This window comes from Salvelinus alpinus, chromosome 6 (genome assembly GCF_045679555.1).
Source record: "Salvelinus alpinus chromosome 6, SLU_Salpinus.1, whole genome shotgun sequence".
NCBI classification, from domain to species: Eukaryota; Metazoa; Chordata; class Actinopteri; order Salmoniformes; family Salmonidae; genus Salvelinus; species Salvelinus alpinus.
In genome coordinates, this window is record NC_092091.1 from 54,775,637 (window position 1) to 54,788,490 (window position 12,854).

Genomic DNA, 12,854 nt, shown 5'->3' on the forward strand with positions numbered 1-12,854 from the left:
CAAACACAAAACACACCCGCTGAAGACCAACAGTATTCTCTTTGGTCAGCTCAGCAGCACCTAGCAATTAGCTAGCAGTGGAGCATTTCATCCTTAAGAGTCTCGTGTGTCAATCTAAGTAACACATTATGAATGTGTTATTCAATGTGTTTCTATGGGCTACAGCAGTAAAGACCAAGTTCGATTTTTTTTATCAAATCATTTTGCAATACCTAAAGGCGTCCTAAAATAAAAAATGTAATAGGTTAAATAGACCAATAACATCTACATCAAACACCAGGAGTTATGTACCCCAACCTACATCTCATTAATGCTACACTACTAGCTAGAGGTGTAGGGCGGTCTCACTCACTCACTCACTCACTCACTCACTCACTCACTCACTCACTCACTCACTCACTCACTCACTCACTCACTCACTCACTCACTCACTCACTCACTCACTCACTCACTCACTCACTCACTCACTCACTCTCTGGTCTGTCTTGCTTGCTCTCTCTCTCTAAGCAGTGAAGAACGAAGCCACTGGAAAAGGGATTTAAAAAAAGACTGGATTGAGAAGTGATACAGCAATGCCCCCTACTGGTGTTCTGGCTGTACTGTGGAGGCACCTGTTTCTGCCTTTTCACTTCAAGTAGAGGGTCAAATACGATTTAAACAGACGTCTGATAGCAGCAAAGCCAATGTGACACGTAAAGGACGACCGCCGGACGATCCTGCCGTATTAATAGATGTTGTCCAAATTTGCGTTTGTGTTTGTGTGTGTGCGTCTGTTGGTGTGTGTGTGTCCACTGTTGGAGCCAATCCTGCCATATTGATAGATGTCCGTGTGTGTGTGTGTGTGTGTGTGTGTGTGTGTGTGTGTGTGTGTGTGTGTGTGTGTGTGTGTGTGTGTGTGTGTGTGTGTGTGTGTGTGTGTGTGTGTGTGTGTGTGTGTGTGTGTGTGTGTGTGTGTGTGTGTGTGTGTGTGCGTGTGTGTGTGTGAGAATGGAGGCTGCTGAGGGGAGAACGCCTCAAAATAATGTCCGGGAACGGTGCGAATGGAATAGCATCAAACACATGGAAACCATGGAAACCATGTGTTTGATGTGTTTGATACCATCCCACTGATTCCGCTCCAGTCATCACCACGAGCCCATCCAAGTGTATAGTTGTGTGTGTGCGCGTGTGTGTGTGCATGCGTCTGTCTGTTTGCGTGAGTGTGTGTTTGGTTTGTGTGTGTGTGTCCAGCAGCTCAAAAGCCAGAGTCTCATCTCATTTGCTACTAGAAGGGTAAAAGGGATTGACTGAGGGGGAGCTTTGAGGCAATCATTTTGATGTGAAATGCAATTACATTAAAAAGCTCTGCAGGGCGCCGACAGAGGCATCTTTCCTCATCTAACTCCCCTCATATCAACTAACGGAAGACAGCTGCACAAGGAAACAGGTCGAAGGAAGAAGCTTGCTTTGTATCCCGGCTTGACAGTCAGATCCCTACCAGTACAGTACTTTAGCAGAGTCTTTTACGCGTTTGTGTGTGTGTGTGTGTGTGTGTGTGTGTGTGTGTGTGTGTGTGTGTGTGTGTGTGTGTGTGTGTGTGTGTGTGTGTGTGTGTGTGTGTGTGTGTGTTAGCTAACTGCATGACATTACCAAGAGTAATTATTGCTGTAATGTTGCATATTCACTCTAGCTCTGTGTATACATAGTGGATGCGTCTTTAATTGCACCCTGTTCCCTATACAGTGCACTACTTTTGACCATGGCCCATTTCGTCAAAAGTACGCCACTATATATGTAATAGGAAATAGGGTATAGGGTGCCATTTGGGACGCAAACAGTGATTCACGGCTAGTCCTGTTCTGCAATCCAAATGCAGATGGCTCTAGGTGTTCCATTTCATCTGAATGGGAGACAGAGGCCCTGAGGGCCAATATTTAAAAGGCTCTGTGTGCTAGTACAGTAGCTCAATGCTGCACAAGGCCGGAGAGATGGGGAGGGACAGTGATAGAGAGAGGGGAGAGTATGTCTGCCTGTCTGCCTGTCTGTCTATCTATACTGTATGTCTCTCTGTCAATGTTTGCATGCGCAGTCAACGTTAGTGTGTGTGACTTTGGCTAGTCCCAGCCATCACAGAAGTCAGCCTGTCAGCCAGTCGGCCAGCCAGCCAGTCAGCCAGCCAGTCAGTCAGCCCATCAGCCAGTCAGTAGGTCAGTCAGCCAGCCAGCCAGCCAGCCAGCCAGTCCCCTATGAAGCAGACCTAATGCACTGCCGGTTCATAGCTAGCTAGCTAGTATAGCATATCAGAGTCTGCACTGCCACTGCCAGCTCTCTCAACCCACTGTGGGTCTGTGGCTGGGCTCACTAGGGTGAGCTAGTACGGTCTATGGACATAGGAGTGTGAGCTGAAGTCTCCAGTCCCCCCCCCATAGGACTCTGGACAAAAGTAGTGCAATACATAGGGACTGTCAAATAAAATCAATCAACCCTCCTCACTTCTCTAAACATATTATGAAGTACAGCTTTTTGGCCTTTTGGAGGAGCGAACCGGTCTTCCTCACCATACCCAGTGCTTTCTCATTAGGGAGTCAAGGGTCATTTGAGGTTAATAGCCTAAAGGTACGTTCTCCTTTATGAAAGATGTATTTTAACCTCAAATCGGACAACCTAAAGGTTAAAAAATGATTAAAAGGACATGGATGGATCTTTCGGTTCAGGTAGCTACCGCTAAATGTCCCGAGTTGACCTTCTCGTGTTAAAAGTGTTTTGTCAGGAGGAGTCTTATTCATAAAGCTGCCCTTTCATTTCCCTCCCTCCTTCTCCTTCTCCGGCCTCAGCTCTAGTCTGAGTGTCACATTGCTCAATAACCTCGGCTAACCTTTGTCTGTCTGTGTGCGCCTATGAGGAGAGCGGAGAGAACGGAGCTAGGTTCTTTTAAAGAGCTCAACCAGCCCTTTTTAATTTGGGAAGGTTTGGTCATGGCTCAACCTTGACAGGCCGCTGCAGGCCTTACTCCGTGGGACAGGGGAAATCAATACTAAATACCAAAAAAATGTCATTCAACTCGTCGCTCAAACGCAAAAGTTTGAACGCAGAGAGGTGGAACTGAACACATACAGACAACAATACATTCAATATAGCTTGGCTGACTTCTACTGCAGATAGTGTGATTTGCCTGCTCCTTCTCCAAAGGTCACTGTGTGGGATTCATTACCTTTGGTAGAGAAGGAGTTGGCAGAAACGAGAACAGGATAGATGGGAGTAATAAAAATAAGGATATTTGATCTTTAAAAAAAAAACTAAATAACAGGAGAGATGTACTTTGTCGGTGTTTTTTCCGTTAGACACCTTCCCCTGGACTGGAGTGCTGGTTGGTTCTGTGAGTGATGAATATTCATTTGGCCTGGGGAGATGAGGAAGTGTGAGCATGCTACATGCGCTGCCGTCTGACATATTACATTCTCTCTGATCAGGGGCTGGGTGTTGGAGGGAAGGGGGGGGGGGGTGGTTCGTTTTGCAATTACAAAATAAAATCTGGATTGAAAAGTTGAAGAAAGTAAGCGTGAAGACCCAAGGCTGCCAGAGTGCAATGCTTTCTACAATGTGTCCAGTGTTTTCTGTCCAACGTTGAATATAATATTCTCTCAACATACATTTTTACTAAATCATATATCTGACGCATGAACTACACAGCTACCCTCCTTCACATCAACAAACAACCTTCCCTTTCGATTGCTTCACTCGTTTGTGAATAGATTGGCTGGGCCTATTTCTGCTTCCATCCATCCCTCCATCCCTTCTCATCCCAGTCCAGCCCAGTCCAGTTCAGTCCAGGGAGGGGACAAGACAGAGACTGACCCAGTCTGAGGACACTAGGTCCAAAATGACACTCTATTCCCTATAAAGCGCACTACTTTTGACCAGATCCCTATTGTCCCTATATGGGGAAAAGGGTGCCATTAGGGATACAGACCAGGACTGATCGAACCCGTCATCACACACACCCATCTCCTGAAGAGTTCCATTACTGAAATCAATGTGTGTGCACTGTGGATGTGTGTGTGTGTGTGTGCGTGTGTGTGTGCATGTACGTGCATGAACCCTACGTCCTGTGTATCCTCCTACAGGAGTGTGTGTGTGTGTGTGTGTGTGTGTGTGTGTGTGTGTGTGTGTGTGTGTGTGTGTGTGTGTGTGTGTGTGTGTGTGTGTGTGTGTGTGTTTCTTCGTGTATGTGTGTCCAGCCGTTGCATTGCCTAACATATAGTGTCTCCGTCCACAGGCTGGGGCTGTGTGGTATAGTGTAGCAGGAATCAATCATGAACGAGCAGCTTCAGGGGAGCACACACTGACTGGCAGAGGGCAATTTGTCTCATTTAACTGTTGCCTACCTACTGGAATCAAATTAGCTTTGCTCTTTTTGCTTTCTGGAAGCAAAACTGTTTTACATAAAAAGCAAAGTAGATCGAATTACCATAACATGTACCTTTGCAGAGAAGGTAACATTGGCACAGTAGAGCGAGCGTTTGGAATTCACTGAGCAAGAGCCCCTGCCAATGCCAACATTGCATTCGTATCCAGATATTTGGAGGTTCTAGCCAGAAACCACATTTTATGGTTCACATTTGGAGATACATTTTTGTGCCATGCGGTTTTGGAGCAGTGGCTTCTTCCTTGCTGAACGGCCTTTCAGGTTATGTCAATATAGGACTCGTTTTACTGTCAACATAGGACTCGTTTTACTTTTGTACCTGTTTCTTCCAGCATCTTCACAAGGTCCTTTGCTGTTGTTCTGCTGTTGTTCTGATTTGCACTTTTCGCACCAAAGTACGTTCATCTCTAGGAGACAGAACGCGTCTCCATCCTGAGCGGTATGACGGCTGCGTGGTCCCATTGTGTTTATACTTGCGTACTATTGTTTGTACAGATGAACCTGGTACCTTCAGGCGTTTGGAAATTGCTCCCAAGGATGAACCAGACTTGTGGAGGTTTTTTCTGAGGTCTTGGCTGATTTCTTTAGATTTTCCCATGATGTCAAGCAAAGTTGCACTCAGTTTCAAGGTAAGCCTTGAAATACATCCACAGGTATACCTCCAATTGACACAAATTATGTCAATTAGCCTATCAGAAGCTTCTAAAGCCATGACATCATTTTCTGTAATTTTCCAAGCTGTTTAAGGGCACAGTCAACTTAGTGTATGTAAACTTCTGACCCACTGGAATTGTGATACAGTGTATTACAACTGAAATAATCTGTCTGTAAACAATTGTTGGAAAAATGACTTGTGTCATGCACAAAGTAGATGTCCTTACCAACTTGCCAAAGCTACAGTTTGTTAACAAGACATTTGTGGAGTGGTTGAAAAACGAGTTTTAATGACTCCAACCTAAGTGTATGTAAACTTCTGACTTCAACTGTAGGTAGTTGGTTGGATGGGCTATTTACAGCTTCAGCGATCGGTAAGCTGCTCCGACAGCCGATGCTTAAAGTTAGTGAGGGAGATATGTCTCCAACTTCAGTGATTTTTACAATTCGTTCCAGTCATTGGGAGCAGAGAACTGTATGGAAAGGCGGCTTTGGGGGTGACCAGTGAAATATACCTGCTGGAGCGCGTGCTACGGGTGTTGCTGTGGTGACCAGTGAGCTGAGGTAAGGCGGAGATTTAACTAGCAAAGACTTATAGATGACCTGGAGCCAGTGGGTTTGGCAACGAATATGTATCGAGGACCAGCCAACGAAAGCATACAGGTCGCAATGGTGGGTAGTATATGGGGCTTTGGTGATAAAACGGATGGCCCTGTGATAGACTGCATCCAATTTGCTGAGTAAAGTGTTGGAGGCTATTTTGTAAATGACGTCGCCGAAGTCAAAGATCGGCAGGATAGTCAGTTTTACGAGGGTATGTTTGGCAGCATGAGTGAAGGAGGCTTTTTTTTGCGAAATAGGAAGTTGATTCTAGATTTAATTTTGGATTGGAGATGCTTAATATGAGCCTGGAAGGAGAGTTTACAGTCTCGCCAGACACCTAGGTATTTAGAGTTGTCCACATATTCTAAGTCAGAACCGTCCAGAGTAGTGATGATATGCGGGCCGCGGGTGTGGGCAGCGATCGGTTGAAGAGCATGCATTTAGTTTTACTAGCGTTTAAGAGCAGTTGGAGGCCACGGAAGGAGTGTTGTATGGCATTGAAGCTCGTTTGGAGGTTAGTTAACACAGTGTCCAAAGAAGGGCCAGATGTATACAGAATGGTGTTGTCTGCGTAGAGGTGGATCAAAGAATCACCAGCAGCAAGAGCGACATCGCTGATACATACAGTTGCTGCGGGGGTGGAGAGCTGTTGGCTGGGGTTGGGGTAGCCATGTGGAATACGTGGCCAGCCGTAGAGAAATGCTTATTGAAATTCTCGATTATCATGGATTTATCGGTGGTGACAGTGTTTCCTAGCCTCAGTGCAGTGGGCAGCTGAGAGGAGGTGGTCTTATTCTCCATGGACTTTACAGTGTCCCAAAACTTTTTGGAATTAGTGCTGCAGGATGCAACATATTTTGCTGTTATGTCACCTACTACCACGTTAACATTTGGGGATTTCCTCAGTTTCCCTTTGGACCCGAACAATATGGACTCTGTTTTTCCAAGGTGAAGTGACAGCTTGTTGTCATATAGCCATTTGCTGACATTCAGAAGCTCAGCTTTCTCAACCACTTTGTTGTCTTTGTGGGAAACCAACAGTGCAGAATCATCTGCATAGAGGAAAAAGTGACATGCACAGGCAGATTTCAGATCATTTATATACACAGAAAGAAAAGTGGACCCAGCACACTCCCTTGGGGTACCCTGCAGTTCAAGATTTTGGGTTTAGACAGGGTCCGATATACATCCACCATCTGTTCTCTTCCTTGCAGATAAGAGCTAACCCATTTTACGGCCAAGTTGTTAAAGCCCATTGCTATTAGTTTGATTAACAGAATCTCATGATCCATTGTATCAAACACCTTTTGGAGATCTAACATAAGCATAACACAAAATGTCCCTCCACCTACTTCCTTCCTGATGTGGTCAGTTAGATATAGTAGGCAAGTGTGGGTGGAATGGGATTTCCTAAAGCCAGATTGGAGCTCATATACTGTGGCAGGTTATGTAAGGAAATGTAACTCTCAATCTGCTTGAACGTAATCTTTTCCATCACCTTCGATAAAATACACAGGATTGAGACAGGCCGATAGTTTCCATGATCTAACTTATTATTTTTGTTGTTGAGGAATGACCCTGGCAAGTTTTAGTTCACTGGGAAAACACCCTAGTTCAACAGACAGATTCACAATGTGATTTACACAGGGGGTGATAATTACCGCAGCTTCCTTTAGAAACCTGGGAGGAATGTTGTCAAGGTCAGTTCATTTGGAATGGTCAAGTTCTTTCAGCTTCTTTAGCACAGTTGACTCAGACTTGAATCCCCTGCTGCGAGCAAAACTGCTGGACTTGACTTTTCCCATAACAATCTGACTGACAAGGTAACTTGCTAACTAATGTATCCGCTATAGTCGTAAAATAGCTATTCAGACTGTCTGCAGCAACCACAGTCTTGTCTGATGTGACCTTTCCTCCAAAGTCCGAGCTAAGACTTTGAGCTTTGGCCTTGAATCTGTTACCGTAACCAAACAGCTTCACACACTATTCTCAAATATGTTGTCATTAAAATAATCTTTCTTGGCCTTCTCTATCATCCTGTTAACCTAATTTCTTAATTTCTTAGAGTTTATAAATAATATAATCTGCCCTGGATATCCTGAACTCCAGAAAGCATTCATTTCTAAGCTTAATGGCCTTTAAATGTTGTCGTTTATCCATGGTTCTGTTCTTTGCTTAGTCTTAAAAAAAAATTCTGGAGCCTGCTTGTCTACAGCATCTAAAAACAATCATTTAAAATTGCCCCAGGCATTTTCTACCTCATTGCATTTTAATACAGCAGACCAGTCCAATTTGCTCAAACAATGAACAAAAACATCTGCACTATAGTTCTTCATAGACCTCATTTTTATTGAGTTATGACAATTAAAAACAGTTTTATGAACCTTCCTTGTACAGAAAATGATGGAAGGATCACCGAGCCCATAGTTTACAACCCCACTGTTTGATGTCTTTGATCTATCCGACACCAACACAAAGTCAATGATGGTTTGGGTAGAAGGACAGATCCTGGTGGGCTCATTAATCAGCTGGTGTAAAGAAAACAGATGACAACAATTCTTAAGAGCTTTAAAAGTAGCATTGACCTTTTTGAGCATGCCTGTATTACAATTAAAATCACCCTTAACAATAACCTTTGATTTACCAAACCTTTGATTTACCAAAATCTGTACAGTTGGAACAAGTCTCCTCCAACAATTCATAAAACTTATGCTGTTCTGGTGGTCTGTAACAGGTTCCGACTATAACGGGTTTGCATTTTGGTAATATAATGTCCAACCACACAGCTTCAATCTGATCTATAGTTAAGTCATGGCTTAAATCTGATCTATAGTTGAACCCAATGTCTGATCTTACATAAATACAAACTCCCCCGCCTTTGCGATTGCGGTCTCTTCTAATTACTACACCATTTACACCTTCAATCTCAGCGTTTTTTATCGAACCATCTCGCCGTGTTTCAAAGTCCTCCCACCTTACAGTTACCGGAGTGTAGGCGAATGTCCTCGATCTTAGGGAGAAGGCTTCTAACGTTGAGATGAAGGATGTGTAGTCCTCTCGTAGAAAACACCTTCTCTAGAGTCAAGTACTCCACATCCGTTGAAACTGTCAGCTAAAATTGTTCACTTGAGATGAGTGTTGACTCACTGCAGTCCAATCGCTGCAGCGACGCTCCATCCAGGAGTCGCCCTGTCATCTGACCTAGGGGTTGCCTTTCAGGTCCTCTGCCCCTATCCCCATTTCGTTCCACATCCATTCGGCACAACAGACTGTCTCGTCCGGGGCCTCACTCGGCATCCTTGCCTGGTCCCCCCCGTCGTGCTCGGACAGCAGATGGAAGCGGGAGGATTAGTTTGGTTGTCAGGATCAAGGTCTGTAAATTCTCTTGTTTATTATGCATACCTGAAAGAGAGCGCTCCTACCCTTCTGTCTTTCTCCATTGTAGCATGCCACTGCTCCAATGGATTCATCGCTAGAAAACGGGCCGGGGAACTGCTGAACATGTCCAGACAGTAACAGGCATAGAGTAATTAAGAGGTTTCCACCATCTATTTGGCGTTTACCTCCGACCTTAATCGCCCTTTTGGAGGGACTGTGTCGGCTGGAATATATACAAACGTGTTACATAGGGTGTATTTCCCGTGGCCAAAATGCTTTGTGCCAATCTGGTCTTCGAGCCTGATCTTCTGATTAAAACCGCATACATTGTTGAAAGGACATCAACGTGATGTACAAAAAGGGCCAGTATCTATAAATGTTGTTCAAATCGTAAATTAAAACACTGCCAACACGCCAAACTTTACAGCTGTCGTCTTGGATGTCGATCATGTATATCCAGACTTATAGACTTATAGATCTGTTTGTTCTGTATAGCCAATGACCACACGCGTTGGCTGTACAACACCATAACAGATCTGGGACCAGGCTATATATTCACCACCATTTGAAAAATGTTTAACACGTTCAATGTGATGTTTAGGCTTTGCATTTGATATATCTAAGCAAGTGTTAGCCTCACCTACATTGCAGGTGTTGAGTGACAGGTGTATAGACATGCTTGCAATTTTCAACTTCGCCACATGGGGGCACTATAATACAAATTATATTCAGCTACTGGTCTACCTGTAGTCTATTTACAGCACATCATGCCCTGTAAAGGTGTCTGCATCACAGGAAGTTGGTGGCACATTAATTGGGGAGGACAGGCTCATGGTAATGGCTGGAACGGAATAGGTGGACTGGTATCAAATAGATCCATGGTTTCCGTGTGTTTGATGCCAATCCATTTGCTCCGTTCCAGCCATTATTAGGAGCCGTCCTCCCCTAAGCAGCCTGCTGTGGTCTGCATACTAGGTTCCCTTGAAAAACGGGAAAACAGCAGCAATAGTACTGCTTGTCCATCTTGAGACTCTGTAGCCAGTCCGAATGAATCGAAGATAACTCAATAAAACTGTCATTCACTTGGATGTTTTTGCCGAGGAGAGCTCAGTCGCACAATTCTACATCTAACTAAGATGTTTGGTGCCGTATTTCTCAAGTGGAAAAACGTGCATGAAAATTAGTCGTCTCTCGTTGAATGACAACAAAGACTTGAAGAATCCCTACTGTTGACCAATCACCGACGAAGAGGCGTAGACTTTCAAACTTCGGCTTACCTCTGAGAAAAATGTCGTCACAAACAGCCATAAAAAAAACCTTGCTGAAGACAAAAACAAACCAAAATATCGTCATAATATACGCACAAGCATGCGGACGCCTTAAGAGTACCACAACCCACGTGGTATGCTAGCCAACCCAAAGGATAACACACGAGTGATGTGTTTTTGTTGCACTACAAGCTACTAAAAGTCCCGTGCACAACCACTTTACACTTCAAGGCATAATACACTCATGACACGGAATACTATCAGATCGATGAAACAAAAATGCATTAAAAGCTGCTAATGTATTCAAAGCCACGCTTCTAACTATAATGCCAATAATACATGCCCGATCAATCAAACCAATGACATTAGATATTATTACTTTTTCAATATTCTCCCTCGAAATATATTGCCTGCTTATTGGTATGTAACTTAAATGGGGTGGCAGGTAGCCTAGTGGTTAAGAACGTTGGGACAGTAACCAAAAGGTTGCTGGTTTGAATTCCCGAGCAAGGCACGTAACTCTTGTTGCTCTGGATAAGAGCATCTGATAAAAGACTAAATTCAAATGCAACTCAACATTCTTCATTAAATATGTCATCAAAGAACTGTTAACTTTCAGTCCTTGTATAGTCAGTATGACAACAAACAGTCAGTTAAATGTGTATTTATAGTCGTTGGCCACTAGGTGAGAGCATTTAGTCATATTTCTCGAACCAGCAGAAACCGCTCTGGAATTTGCCACCGTTTGACGCCACTTCTTTGTACAAGTTAGCAATAATATTTAGGAATATCTATGTAATATATGTATTCCTCCAGTGCTGCCAGTGTGTGTACTTAAAGGGAAGTTAAATGAAAGATTACATACAGAGATGATTGAAAACAGCAGGGTTTCATGGCACCCTATTCCCTCTATAGTGCTCATAGGGCTCTTGTCAAAAGTAGTACACTAGATAGGACACACAATAATGTACACGGATTTATCTGCTGAGGTGGCATTTGTTCAGCTTGTAAATGACCTGCCTCAGAGTAATCCTTTGATCAAATAGCGATGTTTGAAAATGCTCAGGTGAATGAAGTCATCTGTCGAAGTTACTGTAAATCATATCAACACAAAGGAAATAACAGACGATACGCAATGCGCATGTGGTGGTATTGCAGGCTGTGTTGGGGAATCGAAAGACTGAAGAGACGAATATGGGAAAGTCAGTCCCACACACCTGAGGTGGGAAACGGAAGTGTGTTTGTGTGTCTGTTTGTGTGTCTGTCTGTGTGTGTGTGTGTGTGCATGAGTTAGTGTTTGTGTGCCTCTGTGACGCTCTCTCTCCCTTTGCAAATGTTAGTTGAATAATTCATGGTCTGATATAATTGTTGGCTGCGGTTGCAGATAGAGCTTTATCACGTCGTAAGTCATTAAAAGGGTGTCAAAAAAAATCTATTATGAAAGCAGAGGCAACAGAGACAAACCCGAGCAGTTTGTTGAAAAAGAAGGCAAAAGTCTCTCTGAATCAAGATCTTTCAAGGCTTTGGGGAAGTGTGATGACGGAATGTGAGAGCATATCAGTGGATGGATTCAGTGGTACTGCTAGTCAGTGGCATTCACTGTTCCGTCTCTCTGTGCGAGTCCATGGGTGTACAGTAGAGTAGAGTAGATCAAGTACTCTGTACAACTGTCAAAAACTCAAACGCGTCCGCCCCAAAAAAGCGTCAATACAATACAAGAATCCCTTTCTAAGACGCTTTGCCAGAACGGATGCCATTTTGGAGAACACATGGACACAAGGCTAATAGTTGTGATGTGGCCACAGAGCACAGAGAGAAGAAGGAAACCACAGCCTGGGACTCACCTGGGCACAGCTTTAGAAATACACCACAGCCAGACTCACAGCCTTGCAGACACCATAGAACTCCACACAACGCTTCCGACTTCATCACGGGGCTGAGGAGAGCCAAATCGGTTATGGTACTCACGTCAAACTCGTTGAGGGCCGCGGCCAGCTCACCGATGCCAGCGTGGCCGTGCTTCTCGTCGCCGGGCGAGGTGGCCTGGGCGGCGCTGCTGATGCCCCCGATGGCCTCCTGCACCTGCTTGAAGACGTAGTCGCGGTTGGCGCGCGTGGCTGCCACGTCCGGGTGGCGCAGGAAGGCCTGCGAGGCCGTGTAGAGCATGGTGGCGTTCTTCTTCAGGGCGCCGCGTGCTGCTGCCATTTCGTCCCGGCATTGGGGGTCTTTCAGCTCCTGAAGACGAGACGGGTGAGTTAGGAAATGTTATATACTGGTCAGGAAATGCTATATACTGGTTAGGACATGTTGTAGACTGTTTAGGAAATACTGTATAATGTTTAGGACATGTTATATATTGTCTACAAAATGTTATGGTTAGGAAATGTTATACACTGAGTATACAAAGCATTAAGGACACCCGTTTTTTCCATGACATAGACTGACCAGGGGATTCCAGGTGAAAGCTATGATTCCTTATTGATGTCACCTACTAAATCCTAATTCAATCAGGGCAGATGAAGGGGAGGAGACGGGTTCAAGAAGGA

At 44.4% G+C, this 12,854-nt stretch overlaps 1 protein-coding gene across 2 annotated transcripts in view; it reads right to left on the minus strand.

The window, feature by feature from the left end:
• The window catches only part of LOC139578900 (catenin alpha-2-like), a 707,491-nt gene that overhangs the window by 480,163 nt on the left and 214,474 nt on the right, over positions 1-12,854 (minus strand). For both annotated transcript variants that reach the window (XM_071407028.1, XM_071407029.1), the window contains exon 6: positions 12,277-12,543. In XM_071407028.1, the coding sequence (XP_071263129.1) occupies positions 12,277-12,543 (267 nt within the window). The remainder of the gene's footprint in view (positions 1-12,276; positions 12,544-12,854) is intronic.